This window comes from Lepisma saccharinum, chromosome 11 (genome assembly GCF_977018435.1).
Source record: "Lepisma saccharinum chromosome 11, izLepSacc3.1, whole genome shotgun sequence".
In the NCBI taxonomy this organism is placed as follows: Eukaryota; Metazoa; Arthropoda; class Insecta; order Zygentoma; family Lepismatidae; genus Lepisma; species Lepisma saccharinum.
Genome location: NC_139239.1, coordinates 78,153,968 through 78,179,955, shown reverse-complemented (window position 1 = coordinate 78,179,955; position 25,988 = coordinate 78,153,968). Strand labels below are relative to the sequence as shown.

Here is a 25,988-nt window from a genome sequence, read left to right as displayed (position 1 = left end):
GAGAAATATTTATAGAATTAAGCACTCAAACATGATTTCTGGCACTGTTTATACTGTTTCTGCTGGTGACTGCTTATATATTGAGGTCCCTGGGTCATATGACAAGTTTATACCCTTTTTTATAGAATTAAGAATTAGATATTCAATAATAAATAACCACTAAAACAAAAATGCCTAATGATATATTTGGCCATACAAGACATGAAGATCACAGTGATGAGATTCTGATGCTTGATGTCAGAGTCAAGAAATTAAGAAGTGATTTACAAGCTTTACAAACCACACTCAATGCCAGTCTTCAATTAGAAATTACAAATTTACAATCACAATGCATGGACCCTCTTCTTAAAATTGACTCAGAACTTAAATTATTGCTTCAAAAATATACTGACTTGGCCACATTGGATAATTTTCAAAGTTTAGAAGAAGCTGTAGCAGCTCTTCAAGCCAAATTTAAGACCCAGGCCACCAACTCTGAGCAATTGAAACAACAATTGGAAGAGCAGATAAATAATGTCCAGACACAGCTCCAAACAATTGTCAAAAGCATAAAATCACAAGAAGATTTTGATCTAGTGATTTCCACTCTAAAAGAACAGATTCAATCACTCCAAATACCTAATCTGGACCCTCTGAACAATGCCATAGCCGAGGTTAAAGAAAAAATTGAGACACTTGAAAATTTTATGAACAACTTGCCATCTTCTGATGCTTTGAGTGCAATAACTCGGAGTGTTGCCAACATCAAGCTGCAACTTGAAACATATGAAGATTTTGGAAAAATTCAAAGTACCATAACCCATCTTGAGGGTACAATAGCAGCAGTGCAAAGTGATTTGACAAATATACAATAATCTCTAGAATCCCGCCTGCCCGGTATTGTAGATACCCTTGTTAGTGTCCAGCAACAGATCACAAAACTTGAAAACCTCAACACTGAATCTGAGCTATCTCATTTTCATCACTTGATTGATGATATCCAAACAAAGCTTGAAATTTTACAACAATCAACACCCTCTCAGGCAGATATAGCCCTGCTCCAAAATGCTATGCAAAATGTGGCTGATGCTTCTGAATTAAACAATGTGAAATTGGCACTTGAATCTTTGCAAAATACTGTATCAAATCTGCCTACATCACAGGAACTTAAAAATATTAAGAGAGCTGTGAATAGGATATTGAAATCAGAAGATATCAAGAATATCCAGACAGAGATCAAACAACTTACTCAGACAGTGGCCACTCTACCAACTAATCAACATATTAATGAACTGCATGCCTTGTTTGAGGATATCAGACGACAGGTCCATGATCTTACTGCTCAAAATTCAAAATTGGCAGTTATTGAAAATTTGCAACAAATTGTAGCTAATATCAAGCAACAGCTAGGGACCATGGAATCCAATCAAGCAAATGCCTTGTCTGTGTTTGCCACCCAGCTACAAGAGATTGTGCAACAATACAAGAAACTTGTTGTGGACATAAAAATCAAGCCCTGCCATGATGATGTTGTTAGGACCATCAATGAGCACCTTGAATCTGTAACAAGCAGATTGCTTACAGCAGAAAAAGAAATAACCGGCATAATCGAGAATCCAAAACATACAGTAATTCTTGAATTGTACAGCATCCCCAACAAGAATATGATTCACCATTTACACCAGGTGGCAAAATATATATGCTGTCCCATGCACAATTTTATTACCAGTTTTTTGTTGGGGGCACACTGAGACCAATCAAGATCAAATATTGGCTTCAACCACAGGCACACCACTACCCTACCTTATCAATAACAAATGCTGATAACAAAGCAAAAATCACCAGTGTAGAGTTAGAGGATTTTACAGACCCCAATACATTAGAAACAGCCTATGCTGAAGATGATGGCTCTCTGGAATTTAATATACAAATAGGGGACAAATTATATTTAGAAAATCCTGTAGTATCAGCTGCTGAACACCCCATAGTTGCAATATTCTTGTTTACATATTATGTCTAGACAAATTATTGTTGATGAATTACACAGACAAGCCAGACATAATTATAAGAGACTGCCAGTAGTCACAAAAGGCATAGATGATTTATGGCAGAGCGACTTGATTGAGATGGCAAGTGGACAGGTGAAAAAATTAGACAAAATCAACTAGGGCTACAAGTATCTACTCACTGTAATAGACACATTTTCAAAATTTGCCTGGGCTGTGCCACTCAAATCCAAGACTGGAAAATGTGTTACAGAAGCCATCAGGACAATCATCAATCAGAGTGGAAGATCACCGCGCTATTTGCAAACAGATAATGGCAAAGAATTTTATAATTCTCTGTTCCAACAATTTATTAAAAGCCAGTCAATACAACATTATTCGAGTTACAGTGATCTCAAAGCCTCAATTGTAGAGAGATTCAACAGAACCCTAAAAAATCTTATGTATAAACAATTTACACTTCAAGGTAATTATAAATGGATTAATATTCTTCCAGAACTTCTACATAAATATAACAACTCGGTCCATTCCACAATCAACATGAAACCCTCTGAAGTAACTCCATCTGATGAGCAAAAATTGATCAGGACTGTTTATTATCCTAGATACCAGCCAACAACAAGAAAGGCCAAATACAAGGTGGGTGATCAAGTAAGAATCAGCAAATATAAGCACTTATTCAAAAGAGGATTTACAAGAAACTGGAGCACTGAATTATTTAGAGTGGTTCAAATTAAACCTGGGACCCTTAACACATATATAATAAAAGACCACCGAGGAGAAATTCTCAAAGGCAGATTCTATGAAGAAGAACTCAGCAAAACTAAACAGCCTGACACATATCTCATAGAAAAAATCATCCGCAGAAAAGGCAACAAGTTATTTGTCAAATGGCTAGGACTTCCAGAACACAGCTGGATCGATGCAGACAAAGTGATAATATGAGCACCTGGGATGTTATAAAAAGGCTGCCAGAACCTGAACAGCAGATTAAGAGAAATGGCAAGTTGCTGCCTGAAAATATTAGATGTCTTATTGTTGGGCCATCGGCTTGTGGTAAAACTACACTAATGATTGATAATTTTTTATTGGCACCCAACTGGTTAGACTGGAAAAACAGGCACTTGTATGTTTTCTCTAAGAGCTTGGAACAATTAAAATATCAGCAGCTGATGAAGCTATATGATGGATTGGATATTGCCACTTTTGAATCAGATGTTAAGCCACTTCATGAATGTCTCGATAATTCTGTTGTTGTGTTTGATGACATTATACTGGATAATCAAAACAAGGTTAGAAATTTCTTTACACAGGGCCGACACAAAAACATTGATTGCTTATACCTGGCACAGACTTTTTCAAAAATACCGAAGGAGCTGATCCGAGACAACAGCAATTTTATATGTGTGTTTCATCAACATCATACCAACCTCAAACACATACATGATGAATATGTAGGTGGGGAGCTACAATGATTTTTCCAAGTTTTGCAGTAGGTGCTGGAACCAAAGCAGTTATGGGTTTGTCACAATTGATATGACAAGAAAACCCAATAGTGGTAAATACAGAAATAAAATCAACAATTTTCTAGACATTGAAACATATATAAATAACCATGAAAAGGCCAATCATTGATGATCTTAAATTAAGAGATTATCTTGTAAAAAGATTTAAGGGATGGAAATCACAGAACCGAGGAATTTATGAACAACACAAACAAACAGAACAGCCTATTATTGATGCTATTAGTGAATTAGGTAAAAATATCAAAACTGTTACAGAGCAAAATCAAAATTTGATCACAGAGCTTGTACCTGTAGCTGCAAGGAACATATTAGATTATCCAATTACCCCACTTTCCAGTATTCATACACCTAGTCCTATTGCTCCTCGAAGAATTGAAGCTACTCTGGATCCTATTGAATTGGGTCTTCTTGCTCAAAAATATTTAAGCACACCTAAAGACAACAAAGATGAGGTCTTTGGCTTATATGCTGACACAGAGCGTGATGGTAGCATCATACATAGAATTGGCTATTTCAGAGTAACATTTATGGGAGATGATATAATTGTATATTCAGAATCCCATCTTGGAGAAAAAGGTGCTTTTGTTAAGTATCTTGGCACACCTGGATTGTGGGAACTGATGACTAGGAAAAGGCCTGGCAGCTATACAGATCAAGATTATGAACATTACAAAGAAATATTAATAAAATCAGATGCTCTATACCAGAACAATGATCCCACACAAAAAAGAGTCAAGTCTAGCAGTGGAGCAAAATACAACAACTTAATCAAGCCCATATGGTCACAGATCAAGACAGGTAGTGGAATCAAACAATACAACACCCTGTCCAAAGAATTTGTGTGGGTTGATGATGTCAGGAAATTTGTAGATAGGTTGCTGGTGATAGCTGGGGAGGAAAATGCTGGCAACCACAATTTTTACAATGAAAAGGTTGGAATTATGGACATGATAAGCACAAAATTGTCTAATTTTATAGTGAATGACACTAAGGGGATTGGATATCTTATAAAAATTATTAATACTCTACCACCTAAATTTTGGAATATCTCTTCGGGTCGGGGGCTGGTTAATGACATTATAAACAAGCTGCCATTTGAACTACATATTCCAGGCTATCAGTATTGTGGTCCCGGTACAAAATTGGACCATAGATTAAACAGAGGTGATCCTGGTGTCAATCCCCTAGATGCTGCTTGTAGAGACCATGACATAGCATACAACAAACATTTTGATCTTGACAAGAGACATGTTGCAGACAAGAAATTAGAAGAGGCTGCATTTGGTAGATTTGTAAGCAAAAATGCTTCTTTAAGTGAAAAAATAGCAGCATTGGGAACCACCATAGCTATGAACACCAAACAAAAACTGGGGTGGGGGCTGTGAATATGTATATAATAAACCTAGAATGAAGGCCAAGGGTGTTATGTATCAAATACCTTATGCAGGTCTTAAATCTCTTAAAACTATCGATAGTCTTTTAACCAAAAAGCAGCGCAAGAAAAAAATTCTTGTCTTGCAAAGGGCCATGGTATGAAATTGTTGCTTAGTACCCCCCAATTAAAAAAATTACAACAATCCAGGAAAAAATCACATGTGGGGGGTTTCATATTTACTATCCCGGCCATCTTAGCAGCACTTGGGGCTGTGGGGAGCTTGGCTGGGGGATCAGCTGCCATAGCAAAAACAGTAATAGATGCCAAGAAAAATAGGGCAGAATTAGATGAATTGAAGCGCCACAACCTGGCCATGGAGAAACAAGGCAAAGGTGTTAAGAGAGCCATGAATAAGTTTTAAAAAAACAAGAGCCGCCTACAAACCAAGATATTGAAGCTTTAATCAAGCCACTGGGCATCAAACATTTTAGAGGTGTGTACATGTCTGATTCTTTACCAGAACAACCACTCAACAAAGAGTGTGGCATTGTTAATTTGGATAAGTACAAAAATCAGGGCACTCACTGGATCTGTTATCTTAAATATTTAAACAATGAGGCATTTGTGTTTGATTCATTTGGAGGTGTTCCACCTGAAAATTTAATAAAATATCTAAAATCAGCTAATCTTTATTACAATAATGCCCGTGTTCAAAACTTCAAAGATGTTAATTGTGGACATTTGTGTTTATCTGTTCTTAGATATATGTCTCAACTAAATAAACCATCAATTGAAAATTTTCAAAAAACCTTGTGGTATCTGAAACATCATGGGGGTATTCCATCTCACCAGCCAAAATTCAATATTGAAGCTCAGATTACATGATGATATAGTGTATCCCAAAACAATAGCTCTCAGAGCATTTTATGGCATGTACTTGATCCCTAATATTACACACCATAACAACAAAATTGCAGTAGGTAATCAAAAAATTGTCATCACTCCAGGGCAGTATAATCTGTCCACTCTAAATGCTCAATTACCCAGAGGTATAGTATTAACTCAAAATTCTGTCACTCACAGAGTAGAGATTGTATCTGCTACAGAAACAGTGGATCTGGGTACTATAGGAGAGCTGTTAGGCTTTGAGAACAACACAAAACTTGAAGCGGCCATCAAACACACTGCTATTAATATACCTAAATTCTTAGCCATAGAGACTCTGAATATTCACTGTAATGTGGCCGAGGGTATGATCACCAAATCAAATGGCATAGGCACTCACAAACAAACTGGCATCATTGCAACATTCAAACCTAATTCTGAATTTATGGAGCCAATCATCTACACTCCATCCCCAACATTATATTTTCCTGTGTGCCATAATAGAATAGATTATATTGAGTTGATGGTCACTAATGAAAAAGAAGAATTAGTTGATTTTGCTGGAGCTACAACAACTGCAATCATAGAGATTAATATTTAAATAAAAATACATACCAAAAAAAAATGGAAAATATTGAGAGTTATGAGCTACAATCATTCCCCCCAAACAGGAGGACATTTTCAAATTTAAATCAACCCAACACAGAGATTGAGGTTGATCTTGATGTAGGGGATGGCTTTATACACCCCCACAGAGCAGATCTATACATCAAATTTGATGTTGTAAAGCTCGATGGAACAGATTATCCGGCCAATTCAAATATAAGATTGGTAGACAATTTTGTGCCGCATCTGTTCTCTGAAATTGAGATCAGAAAGCATGGTGTTGTTATAAACAGAATAGATTATCCCGGCATTACCTCCACAGCTTTGGCTACACTAAAATTATCCAAAACCGAGGCTTCTTACTACAATATAGGTGGATTTGAGGCTGGTGATAAAATTATATCTAAGAGCCACACAGTGCTGTTCCCTATGCGCCTGTTGCCAGGATTCTTCTCAGATTACAAAGATATTATGTGGAAGGGTGGTTTAAGAATCACATTTAGAAGAGCTGCCAATGATAATAATGCTTTGATGAGGTACAGTGCAATAAACTCCACAGGGGAAGCTCTGCCTAGTACCCTACCTGATGAAGGCAAATGCATTATTCAGACTATGGAGCTAAGAATGCCAGTTGTTGAATATGAAGCCAGTTATGCTCTTAAATACAAAGCAGATATAATAAAAAATCCACAAGTACCTTTACAATTTTATACATATCAATGTGTACAGAAGCCTGCCGCTGGTACTTATTATGAGTTTGATGCTACAAATTCATTCTCCAGTATACAATATGACATGCCGGATTTTGTGGTGGTATTGTTTCAGACTGGAAGACACAATAATCAGGAAAAAAATTCAAGTAAATTTGATAACTGCAACATCAAGAACATATATCTTAAAAATGGCAGAAATGAGGTCTTTCCTATAGAAAATTATAATTTAGACATGTCCAAGGATGATTTCCTTAAATTATATGAAGCATTTACAGCATACAAAAGGGTCACTACTGGCAATACTGACATGTATTACACACCAGATGAATTCAAAACACAGAGACCCATGTTTGTCATCAACACTTCAAAAAGGAAACAAGTTGTGGTTAATGACAGGACAAACATTAAAATTATCTGTGAATTCCACGATACACTCCCCGATGACACCATATGTAGTGTTATTCTCATAGGTGAAAAATCATATGTTTATGATGTAAGAAATGAGAGTGTCACGGAGCAATTCTAGAAGAATTACATTGTTTTAATATTAGATAAACAAGTTGAGCCTGGTGCCCAATTGAACTTAAACCAGAAGTAAATATGTGTGTGTGTGTGTGGGGGGGGGGGGGTGTATGTGGGTGGGTGGGTGAGGGTGGCTTAGTTTTAGGTGTGGGCAAAAAAAATATCAAAAGGGGCATATTTTTGACAGGTTTATGGACAACAATCTCACAGAAGTGCCTTTTGTAAGTGTAGACAAATCAATCTGAGGGGGGTCATACTTTCTCAGGAACTTCCCGAGGGCATTTTTACAAAAATCTTGGATTAGAGAGGGTGCCACACTTGAGCAAAAAGCTCATATGGGCATGTTGAGCTTGCTTTAAGTGTAGGCAAATCAATCTGAGGGGGGTCATACTTTCTCGAAATGGTAGTAGCACCAATTACACTACTTTTGTGCTCGCAAATTAGGCTATACCACCTTTTCCAATGGAATATATTGGAATCAAGGTTAAGCCCTTCCAAAATAACAATTATTTCGTACACTACTACCATCAGCTAAATGTTTAGTTTCCAAAATGAATTATTATTTTATACTAATGTATGTCTCAATTCATGTGTACTGTTACTTGAATTATGTACTTCTGTTTTTTCTGTGTGTCCTCCTCCGTAGCAGTGTGCGGTATAAGGCACCTTCCTTTGGACGGCGACTGCGGGAAGGCATAGGTTCGATCCCGGGTACAGCCTCGAGAAATTTCGACCTGTGTATAGGGCCGGTGGCAACCCACCACCGTGAGGAAATTGGGGAGCTTCGAATGAGTAAGAGACCTACTATAACGGCTGGGATACGTCGGGCTGACCCACCGACTATTCCAATCCTGGTTGAAGATCTCCACGCTTAGAGGTGACGAAGGAAAGCGTGGGAGGGAGACCGGCAGTCTGTAGGTAAGCCAAGGCCCTTCATGGGCTTTAGCGCAAAGGATTATTATTATTATTATTATTATTATTATTGTTTTTCTGTAGCTCATTTTCAATGATGGGGATGAATGATGAAGTTAGGTCCAGCTGAAGGCTGCGCGAACGCTGCCCAAGTACTCTTAATTTTGACAATTTATTGACTTTTCATAACTAAATATTTTTTTTCATTGTCATTGAATTATGAATGAAATATATATTATTGTTCATTATTTTATATAAAGCGATACACAAACTGATGTGTTGTTCCAGAAAGTTTCTGCTGTAGAGAGGGTCTCAGACACATGTGCGTGGCACCTTAGAAAAAGCTCTTTTGGGAATTTTTGTACGCGTATGTATATTTAAATTTGAATTTGAATTATATATGCATATTTTGGCAACTTAATTTGCTTATTGTGAAAATTTTAGAGCAGATGAATTAACCTGCTAGTAGTGAATACGCACAATCATATTATGTTTAGAACATTCTTCCAAGGAGATGATTATAAACAAACAGAAAACACCAAACGAAATACGTAGTTTCAGTTAGAAGTGAACAAGTTGATAACATTTCATAACTTTCGAATATTTAAGAATATTAAACATTTAGGAAGAAATAGGCCTATAAGCATGATTTATACTGTACCTCACATTTCTGCGTTAGCTTTATCAAAATATAATATATAGCTGTATGTGATTATTATCATTGGATACACGCAGTTCAAAAAATATTACAAATAAAGTGCATTTTTCTTCATTTTAGAGTAGCCTGCCTATTTCTATGACCCTGAATATCTAGAAGAATATATGTATACTGAGAGAGAGAGAGAGAGAGAGAGAGAGAGAGAGAGAGTATACTGTAAATATACTAACCAAGTGTTCCATTTGGGCAACTGAACAATTATTTACCTACATAACTTAAAGAATCTTAACATTACTCACACCTCCTTCTTGCTATACAATATTATCTTAATTATGCAATTTTACTTTTGTTTTGGGCTGGTTCGAGACGATTTTTGTGTTAAAATTTCTCAGTTTAATGATATCATCATGTGGAATCATGGGTGTAACAAGTACACGCTATTTTTCTAAATTGGCTTCCTTTGAATGGCAAGAACTCCAAAAGTAATTAACAAAAAATATATCTCTTAACTACTGAACAAATAACATATAAGCTTAAAAAAGACATTCTTAAAGTGTCAATATTGCTCCTTCTATAAGTTCTAAATTTGATTTGATGATTATTTTAATTAATATTTAAAAAATAACAATAGTGCTTATTACTAATCATATGTTTCAGGTCAAGTGAAATTTTTACCAAGACAAATCAGGACAGGAAGGAAAGTCTCTATATTTTACTCCAGCTAACAGTGCAAGAACCATCATCTTGAGTCTTCAGTGGAGAGTGTTTGAAAGCAGTCTTGTGTGCTAGCCCTATTATGTCTACATTCAGATATACCGATGCAGCCTATATTGTTGTATATGGTAATATTATTTCGACATTTTGCTCATTTATATTTCTAAATCTTATTGCGAAACCTAAAAATACTGATGAATTCTTAAAATTTTAATTGTAGCACTTGAATAACCGCTGAAGATACATTTGTTCCAAAAATTGCAATGCATATTACGAGACACATCATTTTTGGTATACTGAGCTTAATTTTAAGTCAAAAGCCGTTAGCTCTACATACGTATACTAACAACTGTTCCATTATTGAAAGGGTCCACGAGTGTAAAATTCACTGTCCAAACAAATTTACAATCAATGTGATAGAAACTGATGGAAACTTCTATGCTATGAAAATTCAGTATTACCGGAACTCCTCATTTCCCATTCCTCATTTTGTCCAGAAAATAGTTAAAAAATATTACGTTCCAATTGCCAGAGTTATAGATTGCCAACAAATCAAACATTGCCTATCAGAGCTGTTGCCTACAGCAGAAGAAAATGCCACGGTAGAGGCGTTGAGCATTTACAACCAAAAAAACACTCTATTATCCTTGGAAGATGAGGCATTTATTGACTTACGAAACTTACAAATTCTTGAAATATCTTCCACATACATTGACAATATATCATACAGACTACTTCCGCATTCTTTAAGACGTTTAACGTTGAAAAATTCTAACCTTACAATTCTTCCTAATGAATTATTTTATAATAACTCAGAATTAACTTACCTCAACCTTGAATACAATCTATTAGAATATTTGCCATCTTCTGTGTTACAACCATTGCATAATCTCAAAGAGCTTCACTTACATCGTAACAAATTGAGGAAACTACCTCCTGATATATTCTATGGTCTTAAAGGTCTTCAGTATTTATCTCTTAATGGAAATGAAATTCGAAATTTTACAGATGATACTTTCAATTCTTTAATAAATCTGCAAGCGTTAGATATTTCCGAAAATTATATTGTTAGCTTAAGTAAAAACTTATTTCAGAAAGTGAGAAATCTGCTAAAATTAAACGTGGGTTTTAACAAGTTATTGAATTTAGAGTCCGGATTTTTTGAAGGTTTTAATAATTTACAGACTATCGACATATCAAGTAACTTATTAAGATCAATAGAAGATTTATCTATTCCTGCCACTGTAGAGGCTCTTCGTATCTCGAACAATGTAATGACAAATACACTGGAAAATAATATATTTAGAAATATTTCTAATATTCGTAACTTAAGAATGAAACGTTGTAAACTTAAATATATTACTTCAAATTTTCTGACAGGAGCTTTCAATTTATTTTTTCTCGACTTAAGCTGTAATGAAATAGAGGAACTTCCTGACAATTTCTTGGAAGATTCACATCACATGACAGAACTCAATTTGGGATACAACAAACTTTCGAGTTTACCTGAAAATATATTTAGAAACAACAAGTATGAAACTTTGTTATTAAATCATAACAGGTTAACTGAAATTATTCCTGGCACATTCCAAAACCTACAACTTTTGCACACGCTTGACTTGAGTCACAACCATATCATGTATATAGAAGATTATACATTTCTTGGACTACGAAGCCTGAAGTTTCTTAATATGAGTCATAATAATCTTCAACAGGTCTTAAGTTTATTCAAGCATAATACTTTCCTTGATTATCATTACGAAAATTTAGACACCGCATACCCTCATGCAAATAACTTGAAAATGTTAGACCTATCTTTCAACGAAATATTGGAGTTAAATTTACATGAGGCTACATCATTTGTGTCATTAACACATCTATATTTGAATAATAATCAGCTTTACGAACTTGCATTCCCTGGTAGTGTTTTCTCTAATCTAATTTCTCTGAATCTTGCCAATAATTTTCTTTCATTTGAAGTAGAATATGTTTTGAATATGATGCAAGCAGATCAGATTCCTTATGAAGGATTGGGAAATCTTACACATTTACAGCACTTAGACGTATCTAACAAACTGATATTCTCAAGATGGAGAGAGTTTTTCAAAAGTCTGTCCTTCGTTAACCTGTCCCACAACAGTATTTCTAAAATTACATCAAACGATCTATTTTATGAATCGTTTGATCTAACTGTTGATCTTGGATACAACAATATAAGGACTGTAATACTGAAAGATAGTGAACTACTGAAGCCTAAGGAACTAAAATCCAAAATTATTCTTAACGTAAATAATAACCCTATCAATTGCAACTGCGCCATTTTCAACTTCCTCAGGTTCCAAGGACGTGAAGTTGATCTGATACCGATGACTCTAAATATGGCTCTCATGAAAGGCGAAGAGTTAACTTGTTTCAGTCCTTCTGCTTTGATGGGTGAATATGTGGAGGACGTTGAAAGTTGGACACCGAAGTTAATAGCCCTGTTGGGGTTTTGTTTGTTGTAAGATTTTCATCTAAATTTTTTGTAAATACATTTACATGTTGTTGTTATTCATAATACTCTTAATTACATGTATTTATTTTGTATATGCCATAAACAGATATTTCCAAGGCGAAGAAAGTTTTTGAAAAGTCTGACGTCCATTTGTTTACAAACTTGTTCGATACTTTAACACACATTTTCGAACATCTGAGATATATGTATACAGTTGTACATTAAAATTGTTTGTATTTTAACTTATACCTCAATATGTTTCTTGAAGACTAGAATTGGTAAACGCTGCAAGTGCCACAAGAATTCAAACACCGGTTTCCACGTTAACCCTCCGTCGGGCGCAATATTTAAATGTGTCATAAGTGGCGCAATGTATCAATTTGATACTTTAGATTTTAAACTTTTCTATTTGTGTTTGTATGAATATTATTTAAATAATAAAACTATTAATTTAGGATGTAAGGACAAGTTCCTAAGAGTTTTTCGTTCAATTACTTACTTCCGAAATATTGAGAAAAAAGAGAAAATGTTTACATAATTAACAGTAATTAATATTACACTATCAATTTGACACTTTTCGAGTGTTTTGATCCTTTTTTTTCATAATGTTTCATTATTTTTTTGTTGGGGGGGAGAATTTGTATGGGGGGAGATGGGTAAAGATTTTTTATTTTAAAAATTTGTTATTAGAACAAAACAGAAAATTCAAAATATTTTCTACAACTTATAAATAGAAGGAAGTATACAAATTGTGAAAGTATCGGCCCCCCTATCCCTCGTTTCTATCCGGCCCTATGGATTACTTCCTACTTAAACCCTCAATCTCTCCTTTCACCTCACCCTGGGTGCCAAGCGAGCAGATTATATTTGCGCCGGAATTACAAAAGGGGGTTTTTCACATAACAATTTATATTTTTATGTCCCTGGTTCGTTTACACATATACAGCAAGTGAATATACAACTGGTTAAATGGACAGTACCGTAGTTCTTGAAATCATAACATTCTCGTAGGATATATTGGTTTATTATACGTAGTTATATATTTACATATTTTACAGAGCTTTTCCAGGAGTGTCTTGCATAGACCAAAATTACCAAATCTCTAAATCAATATAATTGCGCACCTATGGCACAACCATCGGCACTTCCCTTACCACCGAGTTAGCATAACTATCTCGGTGGGCCTATCCTCAGTTTAAATGATATTCCGTTCATTACTAATGCGTTTTCTTACGCCTTCACTCCTTCTTTTGGGCATCCATTATTCAATACGGAAATATCCACATATTCAAAGCTTTTTCTAAAAGGGGACTTGGAACAGCAACAGGGGCTGGCATAACTAGATGCTACAGTATTATATCCAGTCTAGCCACCATAAGTGGACTAAACTTGAGGAGACGTTCCTCTTTCGTCGATCAATGGGGAAACACTGTTTTTTTGCTAGAGCCCACTGGCTCTTTTTATAATCGGGGTAAACGTCCGTGGACGTGAACCCCGTAGCGTTGGAAAATTCCACTGCCAACGGTCTTTTGAAAGACACCTAGCTCCCCCAACCGGGGAGGTAAAAAACAGGGGAATCTAACATCCAGAAAGCACAATCCAATAATCATATACACTTACATGCAATAATAACATAAAAGTACACTCATGGAAACATATTTACTTAACCCTACACCTTGTAGCTGGCCAGCAATTAATTATTACAATATACCAAAACCAGTAATGGTCAATCCGACCGTTACAAAATACAGTTATAATAAAATACAGTGAACTACTACATAATCCTTAGTTTCATTACTACAAAATATACAAACTCTTCTTATATAAATTAGCATGAGAAAAACATAATGTACAAGCTTGGACTAAAAAAAAATATTGTAAAATGTTGTTACATGTACATCTAATCGTTATACATCAGTCGTCTTCATCACTATATCTGTCATTAGGTAGCTGCATCTTTGGATAACACTTAACACATACAGTAACTATGTGTTGTGCGAACACTGGAGACTTACAAGCTTTGCAAGTTTTATTGTCAGTTTGCTTCTTCTTGCGTCCTTGCAAACGGCCCATCTAACTCGCTTATCCAGCGTCTCATCTCCTAAAACTACATTAGCATCCACTATATTTTGAGGGTGGTACCTTTTTAAAGCATTTTGCAGGGATGAAGGCATTCCCACAGTGATAATGCTCCTACGCTGTAGGTGTGGAAGTACTAGTTCGTGGCTTAGATTTCGAAGAAACAGTCGTATTTTCTATATTTCATTGCCATTCCCCAAGTATGCGACCTGAGCATTGATGCCAGCTATATTGAGCATTGCAAAGAAAATGACCATTGGCCAACGACGAATATTTCTCGCTACATTGTAAGACGCGCAGAGTTTGTCAGTGACATCCACGCCAGACTTTGTTTTGTTGTAATAAGTTACCATCATAGGCTAACTTGCTTCTCCACTTTCTTCATCAATTTCATCATCAAAATGCTGACTTGAGATTATGAGTACATTTTTCTTTTTACTTTGGGGGGGGGGGGGGGCATATGATACAAGTGTTGATGATTCCCCGAACACAAAATAGCTGCTTGAACGCTGTCGATCTTTGATATTCAGCAGTTCTATTGGAATAGCTTTTTTTATTATTATTATTGTTTCAACATACGATAATCTATGACGTTTCAACTACTCTATCAACCCAACATCTGTAAACAATTTATCGGCAGTTATGTTCCGCCCTGTTTTGAATATTGGTGTAGCCAATCTCAAAACAACATCTTTGGGTTTATTTCTCACAGAATAGTTGTGCTTGCAGTTCCCAACAAAACTAGAAAACAAATCACGAACAGCAGCCAGGTTATCTGTTGTCTTCCTTTCGTCCCTCGTTGCTCTGTCATCAAATATTGAACATTTCAATAAAAACTTAAAACGCTTGATACTCATGACTAACCGGAACTTAACTTTTCAATTCCATTACCTTCTGTACCCCAGAGGTCTTCTAAGTTCTGGCGATTTCCGTGGTGTATGCCAGCTAGATACAAGAGGCCTACAAAAGCACACATTTCTGGGATATCTGTTTCAAGTGCATCACGCTGACGGCAAAACAAGTGCTGTATGACACGTACGCGTATATATTCATTTGTGTGATTGGTAATCCTTTCAAGCATATCTTGTTTGAAAAACATTTCCCAACACTCTTGCTCAGTCTTACATTGCCTAGCGGCTCCAATTACACCTGGAAAGCGTGTCAGAACGTTTTGAGCAGGAACACGCTGATTACCTACACGAGGAACCTTGTAACTCCGTCTTTTCCAAGAATGTACAAATTAGAATGAGGGTCTAATACTTCCTGAACTACTCCTTCTTCATCACTTTGTTCCGTATCGGAATTTTCATAGCATTCTTCTACATCCTGGTCATCTACATCAGATTCACCACCCAAATCTTCAAATTCAAAGTGATTTTCTTGTTAATTATCGTCTAACAGTAATTCACGCACTGTGTTCAAATCACTGGGGTTATTAAAGTCAAAAAGTCTACTGGAGCTTGTTATTCAGACAAAACATACAATAAAAAAAACAAGCAGAACAAACAGTTCAACAAACACAGACAAAATTTGACACTAATAACTTAAAAAAGACAAGCAATAACACAATCGGGGGCACTGTATCATTTTGATACAAAGAGCTACGGACATTGACTAACGCCTTGTACAAAGTTTTCCACTCGACACTCTCGCTTTAGGCACTTACAACGTTTACCACTTTTAGTCCTCAATTTACCAACTTGTCTGTAAATATAAAATTCTTATGTGTCAGTAGACGGCAGTCTACTATGTGAATAGTTTGCACCAATATATCCTCATCGGAATTTATGTAAGGAAAATAAACAAAGATTACAGGGTTACCAACAACTTTGTGTTTACATTATTTACAGAATTATGCTGAATATAATTTTTCAATCGATAGAGCAGGGAAATGTAATGCATGTACACTTCGCAACATCTTATTTTACCGCCCTGAAAAATTTCAGAAGTCCGGAATTCGTAAATTTGGCAGCTAAGCGATTTAGAGCCAACTAAGAGTAGCCAACTTTGCAACATTTCTTCTTCCTGAATGAAAACGCTCATGATTATTTTTTCATGCTTTCACATTCCATAAAGTAAAAATACCCTAGAGCAGTAATAAAATATATGAGTAGACAAAAAAATGTTAAGTAGAAATACGAATGTTGAAAATATTTCAAGATTCTTCGTTCTGAATTTGAAAATAGGAAAATGTATATGCATTGTGAAACACTGAACAGGTTCTCATCCACCTGGAAAGAATTGCGGTCACATTTGAATGCAAGAAGGCAAATTTATGATGATTTTATGCGAAATGTTTAGTAAAGATACCTTGCACAACACCAAACGATTCTGCAAAGTGTGTCTTTTCCTTGGTTCTTGGCGAAAAATAGTTCGAAACTCCGGCACAATGTTGCTTCAGCTGAGATTAACGTGTTTTACTGAGCTTTCTGTTAGCAATCTCCTGGAGTATTTGGTTAGATGACAGCACTTCCGTTTATTTACTGTTTTCGTCAAGATAGAAACATCGTAGGTTCAAATCCCACGCTTTCCATATTATTTTTTTCCTTATTATTTACCGAGTACGAAGTGTTCTAATAACGTAATATAATATTATATGATATTACTGTAAATATTTATGACATGCATGCTCAGTGGCGGCGATTGGGTTTCAAAACTGATGGGGCAAGGTGGAGGGAGGGGGAAGGGCAAGGACAGTTTCTTTCCCTGGGTAGATAATGTTTAGCATAGTGCTTGGTCATCTGCCCATCCACACTCCATAATCGTCGCCACTGTGCATGCCTCAAGTAATGCTTCTACTAATGTTTTTAATCTTTCAGTGATTGGCAGGATTTTAGGAAATACTTTTCCTTTCATTCAGCTGCTATAAGTTAACACATATTAAGAACTTACATGTCAACTTTCTGCATCCGGAAATGCTGGACATAAATCGCATAAATATCAACGCAAATATCCAAGAAACGTAGATAAGCATTCTCGTCCAAAACCGTTTACTTCCCGAAAAAGATTTTGCAAAGAAGTAGGTTTGAACCCATGACCTTCCATGCCATAAGCAAACGATCCCCCTACACCACACGGTTCACGTTATTTTATGCACTCGGTTCGGATCCCACTTTAAACTGTAGGTCCAGTCCCGATGAGCCTTACTATGCATAAAGTTGACTTAAAACACGAAATCAACCAATTCATCTCCTTTCAGAGTGGGCCTTCTATGATACTGTAGTCGGCCAGCATCCGAAAATACAGTTCTGCTTCGCGTATACCAGAGTGTAATTGCATTTAATATTGTGACTAATTTTACTTTAAAACTACAGATTAAAGAGATAATAGTGTCCAGAAAAAGAACCTCAAAGTAGATCTTCACACAAAGTATTTTAATCCATTGCCAAACATTTCAGTTAAGAATAATATTATGCTTTTCCATTGACCGTATTTTCGATTCATGGTGAATTTGATAAAAGGACCATGTCAAGAAATCTAAATATGTAAGTTTTACTAGTAAATGCATTTAAAATGCACGAAACAACAGGGGAGGAGAAAAATAAACTTCAAAAATAAGTAAAAATGCAACAAAAACTGTCAAAAATACTGACAAATAAACTAAAAGCCAAAAAAGGCCGAAAATGCAAAAAAGAAAAAAAATGTAAAATAGAAAGTGTTTTCCGGCTCTAACTGAAGGGAAACGGACATGATATCAGGTTTAGCATTGTTTTTAAGGGTAAAAAAAAAGTTGATTTTTCATCAACTTCCGGACCCTAATTAGTAATTATGACCATTGAAAAAGTTGGAGGTAGCTTACTTAAAATTTTCTTACTGAGGGATCGTATCGTCCCATATCTCCACTTCATAATAAAGAAAAACATCAAGTTCATATTTCGAAAATGACTTGGAGTTTTCCACCACGAAAATCTGTTTTTCATAGTGTGAAGTTCGTTAGTATTATCTTTCAAGGTTTCCATTGTTTTAATTTCACACATATTTTATATTTCATACGTTCCTCTCTCTTTTCATACAGTCTTTGGAAAAGAGCTGAAGTTTCTTGTCAAACGGGGTCTGGTTCAAATTACTCCTTTTCGCTCTCCTGTTCCTACTTTAAACAAACAACAAAATACTTCGTAACTAAAAGATTGCTTTTTCAAAACACGGAATTTTTACACAATTTACAAAATATGACAAAACGCCAATAGACATGTTCATCATTTTTCCCTTTCAGTGTTTCTCGATTTTATCTGAATTGTTTCCTCATGAAAATTGCCATGAGGAAATTATAGATATGACATTATGTGTGAATTGGTTTCTTCAAACTGGTAGTAAATTTTAACATGAGCTACCTGGAGAAGAGGTAACATGCTTGATTCTTACGAAGGAGGTCGTAGGTTCGATTCTCCACCTAGGCAGGTTTTTTTTCAGGAGTATATTGTTGGATGTAAAGTTTATTCACCGTGCTAAGAAGTTAGCATTGGTCTCTGTATTTCAGGAGAGGAAAGGAAATAGTAAGAGAAAGTTATTTCGATGATAGGAGGAAGTCACATGCCACGTGGAATGCGCAGAATCAAGTTACATAGAGCTAAGTCTGTAATAGTGGTTTCGAATATTGCAAAGTTAGTGCGGAAAATTTGTTATTTCTGATACTCGTACTTTCTGTTCAAAGAAGATAAACATTTTAGATACAAAGCAGTGAGGAATTAACGATCATTAACCCCATAGCTCTACAGCACCTTGGCGGGCCTTGGCTTACCTACCGACTGCTGGTCTCCCTCCCACACTGTTCCGCCGTCACCTATTATAGCGTGGAGGTCTCAGACCAGTGTTGGGATGACGGGTGATCAGCCCGACGAACCCCTAGCCGTTCTTGTAGGTCATCTCGACCGGGTTACGCTCACTCACTCGGAGCTTCCCAATTTCCTCACGATGGTGGGATGCCACCGGCCCTATACGTAGGCCGAATAAATTCCGACCAGAGCCGGATTCGAACCTACGCCGTCCCGCAGCGAACGATCTCAAGACGAGTGAACGCCTTAACCCATTAACGATCATTATGAGGTTTTGAATTTTCTGTTTGTCACTCACTATATAAATACTTATTAGTAGTTTCTTATCGAATCGGCCTTCGTCGCAATAACAATTTATTTATGTTAATTAGCGATTTACTATTAGTTTTAGACGTATGGTAAGATAGTGGTGAGGGGATTGACAACAGTCATTACGAAGGAACGGACATAAAATTACCAATCTTAGCAATCTGAACTCATTAAACGCTCTCCTTCGTTACAGTACTGCACTACATCACTACTTAACATAGCTGTATATCTTTTTTTAGAATATCGAAATCAAATAATCAATATTTTAGGTGGCAGTGAAGAACAAACAATACATAACTTAAATAACATTACATTTTGCATCCTGAATACATATATGTGATTTGTGAATTAATCATGATGTGTGTGAACTATAACTAAAAAGAAAAGTTTTAACTTTAAATCCTGGAAATCTCCAACTCCTAAGGGGAAATATGCGCAGAAGGGACGTCCCTCAAGTGTGCATCGGATTCATTTTTTAAATATTCTAATATCAACGGTATCTGTTCAGCAAACAAAAAAAAGAAAGAGGAGAGGGTGGGATTTGAACCTGCGACCTTTCACGCTTGATGAAAAATAAGAATAGGAGCGCCTAACCAACTGGTCTACGTTAACTTAATGGCGTTATATACTTAAAAACATGTTGACGTTTATGAAGACTCCCACTTTCCTGTGTTTCAAGCACATTTTCTCGACAAGTCGTGTAAAATATATGTTTTTGAGAACTGTTCGATATTATGCAAGGTATTGTAAATAAAATGTCGCATAAACTCCTCACAAATTTACTTCTTTCTGCACAAACTTGATGGCAGTTTCCTCCAGGTGGAGAGAAACTCTATTCAGTGTTTCAAACCCCCCAAATTTCAAGTCGAGCAAGCAGAATCGTAAATATCCTTCAAGGTTCTTTTTCCAATTTATTATTTCTGTTTGATTGTGTATTATAATAGCTGTTTATAGTTTCTAAGTTCATGGAAAGTGTTAAATTGAAAACCTATCACCACAGCGTTTCTCGTCTAGTGGAAGGACCTACTCAAAGTTATCTACTCTCACCTGGAGCTGAAGTGCAATGTTGCTAAGTTTACGATTTCGGGACTTAGAATTCTTTCGGGTTGGTCAAATAAGATGTTGCGAAGTGTACTATTATCTTGAAAATGAACAAAGAGATGACTAAATTGTCCTGATTGACCTCTGTCCTGCCAGGTGACTTAATTATGGTCAAACCAGTCCACTGACAAAACTTCATGTTTTATGTGTGTGTACAAATCAAAGGAAAAGTAAGTTATATTTGTATGAGAAGTCGTACTTAAACTGAGGACTACTTTCTTCATAGTTTTCCTCAAATATTTCATTCAAACAAGAAAATCACTATGGTTCCACCAATAACAAAAATTACTCATGCACCATGGTTGAAGGAGAAAATTCCGAAACAAAATAATCACGTTCCGAATTCAGGCAGCAATAGTGTGTGTAGAACTGTAATGTTGTTATAGATCAATGTAATTTTGGTATTGTCATTTTTGTTATGTTACGTCGCTAATTGCGACGATGAGGATGAATGATGATCAGATGATGTTAATACAAGCAAATCAAAATTCGAACCTGGAAACTTCGATGGCTGCAGTCGCTCGCCATGGAGCGAAATGAAATATTAAAATGCTATTGAAATTTTGAAACCATGTTAAAAACATAATCATTCGCGTAAATGATTTGACCAGCAAAACCTTGGATTTCCACTTCTACTCTTAGTTCTAAAAGTATATAGCTCTGGTTTTGAATCAGCAGAATTTATAGGCTGAAGGAAAAGTCATGCTTTACTCATGTTGCAGTCAACGGACATTATATTACAACTTTTTTCAGGTGTGGATAAAGAATCTAATCAAAGATTCGAGTCTTTTGCTCACATTCAAATGCGTATAAGTACTGAAAAGTTTTTATCAGTGCTCGATTTTAATTGGGATGCACAAAAATATGGAAAATATTTTTTTTCCTCTGACAGCTTGAAACAAAATGACCGATTTCATACAAATGCAATGTGAAATTCGTCTTCCAAAGTATCTAGCAACCGACAAAATCTTTGCTCAATATTTCTAAACTAATGGCTGGTAACTTTGGTAGAGAGCTACGAGTTCCCAAATAAGTCATTGTAAGTCATTTCGTCCTAGACCTAGAAAATTGGATTCTTGCCCAATTCACAGACTGTCTGAATTCCTTCCCGATTCACCAATCTAGACCCCCGGCGGAGAGTGACACGTGCAGTCTTCTCTTCACTTAGTACGCAGAACCTCTTCCCAATTCATAGATTTCACCCCTCCCCTCCCCACTTTCTTGTAAGAGGTCGCACCGATATGTCATCTATTCTCGTTGTAACTTACACGTCGTCTGGTCCTACAAGCCAACCTACCCAAACTTCAATATTTAAAATTTTGCCAGGGGTGAAATCTATTACTTGGGAAGAGGTTCTGCACGTGTCACACTCCGCCGGCGGGTCATGATCGGTGAATCGGGAAGGAATTCAGGCAGTCTGTGAATTAGGAATCTATGAACTCGGAAGACACCGAAAATTGACCTAACAGAATTGCAATACGATTTATACCACGGCATTAGATTTAAAATACAAAATTTATTTATTTATGCTGATATAATCCTGCTGAAAAACAGCTGGTGATCCTTAATACAGCAGTACGTATACATGTAAAGATATATAAGTTACAAATTTAAAATACAAAATTTGATGATAAAAATGTAAGTGCAAAAGATAAATACTAAATACATTAAAAATACATTTAAAAATACATGAAAATCCTGTCTCTCTGCTCACAGGTAGTGATATTGTAGAAGAAGGCAATCGCTGAACTTCCAAGCGAATGAATCTGCATTTTAAATTCTAAAAGTCTCCATTTTTTTTAATAATAACAATGACTTATTTTTGGTATGTCACAAGGTTCATTTTTGCTGCTTCCTCTACTAACATCATGCTAATAAAACACAGTTCAATGCAACTTAATGGGTCCTCTTTTATCTGAGTGACCCTGAGTGCATGCATCACTTAAATGAATTTTAATATTTCTATCAAATACGTTGGTAAAGTAAAGATCTCTTCATACTTTCACAGGATACTGGAGATATGGAGAGGTCATAAATAGTTTCCTTTGAACGTTACTTGGGGATCACTACACTTCCGTTTTGCAGTGTCTCTTTTTATGGATACTGTTAGCTGGTGATAGTCGATCACGGTCTATTGCATAATGCTCCCCAGTCATTTGGAAACTATTAAATATTTTATCGGAATAGAATTATTGGCGTTATGTTTACCCTCTTCTTTATGTATTGAATGTACTTAGTGATGGCAGCAAGTATTTAACCAATTAATTAGAACACAGCAATTTTAAAACCCACATTTTCATTACTCATTAGCAGCATGTAAATTAAACTTTTGTTTTGGGGAGGAGGTGGTAGGAATATCTTTACTTGTTTGATATAGGTTTTCGAAGTAATAATTATAATATCTTTTCAGGTGGAAAATTATAATTCCCAGCGAAATTTTAACAAAGAAGGAAACAACAGAAAGAAATACTTAGGCATCTTGGTAGTGCAAGAGATGACCACTTCATGTGACTTCTACATTGTGTTTAAATGAAACTTTGAAATATATTGTCTCATACTTCTTCTTTCACTTATAGCAAACTAACTTGTTTTGTCTGGAACTTTATTAATTACAAAGTCTTAGTAAGCCTCCAAAATAGTTCATAATTGGTTTCTGAGATTGAGAACACAAATATCTACAAAGATTCTTTCCTGATGATTGCAATGGTAGCGATCAGAGTCATCCAATTTGGAATATTGAGCCTAATTATTACACTAATTCCTCAAGCTCCAGGGATGTATTCTGAAAAATGTACCATTTTTGATAGCTCTTACGAATTCAAAATTCACTGTCGCAATGAATTTACAATAAACATACGTTATATTGATTCAGCGTTTTACAGCGCGAACATTCAGTATTACCACACTTCCTCTTTGCGCACACCTTATGAGTTACAGAAAATAATTAAAGTACACTCCATTCAACATCTTGAACTAATTGATTGTCAACATATTAAAACTTGCATATCAGATCTTGTACCTACTCCAGACGGTATCATCAATTTGTACGAACTGGACATAATCAACAGAGGGAAGTTGGTATTGGCATTGGACAATGGAACATTTAAGGGCTTCAACGACTTACAGGGACTTAGCATATCTTACCCATATATTCACTATACTTCCACCGTGACCTTTCCACAATCTCTTGTACAATTGTCTGTGAAAAATTCGAACATCACGACACTTCCTGAACGACTATTTCAGAATAATTCAGATTTACTGTTCCTCTACCTAGGATACAATCAACTAACGTACTTGCCTGATGCTATATTTCAACCGTTGAACAAACTGCTGGAGCTCGAATTAGACCACAATAAACTAACATACCTACAAGCTGATATATTTTATGGCTTGGAGAGTCTTGTATCTTTGTATCTTAACGGCAATAAAATTCAAAATCTTCCCGAAAAAATATTTCGCTCTTTAGTAAATCTCAAAGACATTGATCTTAGCAAAAATTACATTGGTAACATAACTCGAAACTTGCTATTACCAGTAAGAAATCTAATTAAATTGAATGTAAGTTCTAACAATATATCGCACTTAGAATCCAATGTCTTTGAAAGTTGTTATAGCTTACTAAATATCGATATGTCCAGTAACTTATTCGAATCGCTGGGGTATTTTGTATTTCCTTCCAGTGTAGACACTCTTGACATTTCTTATAATTCAAAGTTAGGTACGGTTGAAAATAATATATTCAGTAATGACTCTAAAATTCGTATATTAAGAATGAAATGTTGTGTATTAAGATCTATTTCGTCAAATTTTTTGGCAGGAACCAGCAAATTATCTGAACTCGACTTAAGCTTTAATAAAATTCAGAAACTTCCTGACAGATTCTTGGAAGATTCACATTCCGTTCAGGAACTCAATATCGAACACAACGAACTTACGAACTTGCCTTTAAATATTTACACCCAACAGTTTTGCAGAAATTTGTTATTAAATAATAACCATCTAAAAGAATTTATTCCCATAAAATCCCAGAAATTAAGCCTTTTACATACTCTTGACTTGAGCCACAATGATATAAAGTATATAGATGTGGCATTTCTCAAAGAAAGTTCAGTTTGCATTTTCAACATGAGCCATAACAAGCTTCAAAACATTTCACAAATATTCTTTTATTCTAATAAACTTCGTCATGCTAACGTGAGTTTTAACGAAATTCAAATGGTAGATATTTTTACTACTAGCTCAAATTACTTGGAAACATTAGACTTGTCATTCAACAAATTGTCGAAGTTCAGATTATTTGGTTCAGAACCATTAATATCACTAACACATTTGTTTTTGAACAATAATCAACTTATTGAAGTTAGTTTTCCTGGTAATGTATTCCTTACTGATCTCTTTAATGTGGGCCTTACCAATAATTTACTTTAATTTAATTCAGAATTTCCCATGAATATAGGAGAGCCCGAGCTGATTTTTCATGAAAGAATGGGAAATGTCCAACTTTCACAGCAATTAAATATATCTAACATTTCGATTAATCATATTTTTCGTACATGGAGGCAGTTTTTCAAAAATCTCTGTTTCCTTGACATGTCTCACAATAACATATCCACAGTTTCATCCAATGACCTTTTTTACGAATCGTCCAATTTAACTATTGATCTCAGAAATAACAAAGTGACATCCGTAATATTGCAAGACAATGAATTACACACAGTTAAGGAACTAAGATCTAATGTTGTTCTTGACTTGAACGACAACCCTATCAACTGCAACTGCGCCATTTTCAACTTCCTGAGGTTCCAAGGACGTGAAGTTGATTTACTACGGAAGGAGCTTAACATGGCTCTCATCAAAGGTGAGGGGTTAACTTGTTTCAGTCCTTCTGCTCTGTGGGGGGCAAATGTAGAATATATTGAAAGTTGGACGCCGATGTTAATAGCACTTCTAGGGTTGTGTTTGCTATAAGATATTGAATTAAATTAATTTGCTATTTTGTTATTTTTTTGTAAGAATGTGTACTTTTCTCTTTTTATTGTTCATTGAAAAGTTTAATACATGTACAAGGCATGTACAATTGAATAAGAATGACATGTATATTGTATTATTTTGTCTTATAATTTTCCTAATTTTTATTTTACTTCCCATTTCTGCCACTCTTGGCTAATCGTGAAGATGGGAATGAGTGATGATATCAAGAAGGGACACTCAAAAAGAAAACCTACGCCCAGGCCTGGATTCGAGCCCGGGACTCCTGGCACCGTAGCTCAATGTTCTAGCCACTCCACCCCGAAGCCCGGTCTAGTTAAGCTGGTGTTAACATTAATTGCATAA

At 35.6% G+C, this 25,988-nt stretch overlaps 1 protein-coding gene across 4 annotated transcripts in view; it reads left to right on the top strand.

Annotated features, from left to right (window-relative positions):
- The window catches only part of LOC145994939 (uncharacterized), a 31,098-nt gene extending 5,991 nt beyond the window's left edge, over positions 1-25,107 (top strand). The window contains exons 2-3 of one of the 4 annotated variants that reach the window (XR_014442404.1): positions 9,840-10,024; positions 23,062-23,562. Coding sequence is in view for 2 of the 4 variants with exons in the window: in XM_083131448.1 (XP_082987574.1) it covers positions 23,346-25,082 (1,737 nt within the window). In the remaining 2 variants the exon portion in view is untranslated. Of the gene's footprint in view, positions 1-9,839; positions 10,449-12,231; positions 12,361-23,061 lie in introns of those variants that run through there. The other 3 variants (XR_014442405.1, XM_083131448.1, XM_083131450.1) reach the window with 3 other exon arrangements.
- Positions 25,108-25,988: the final 881 nt, after the last annotated feature.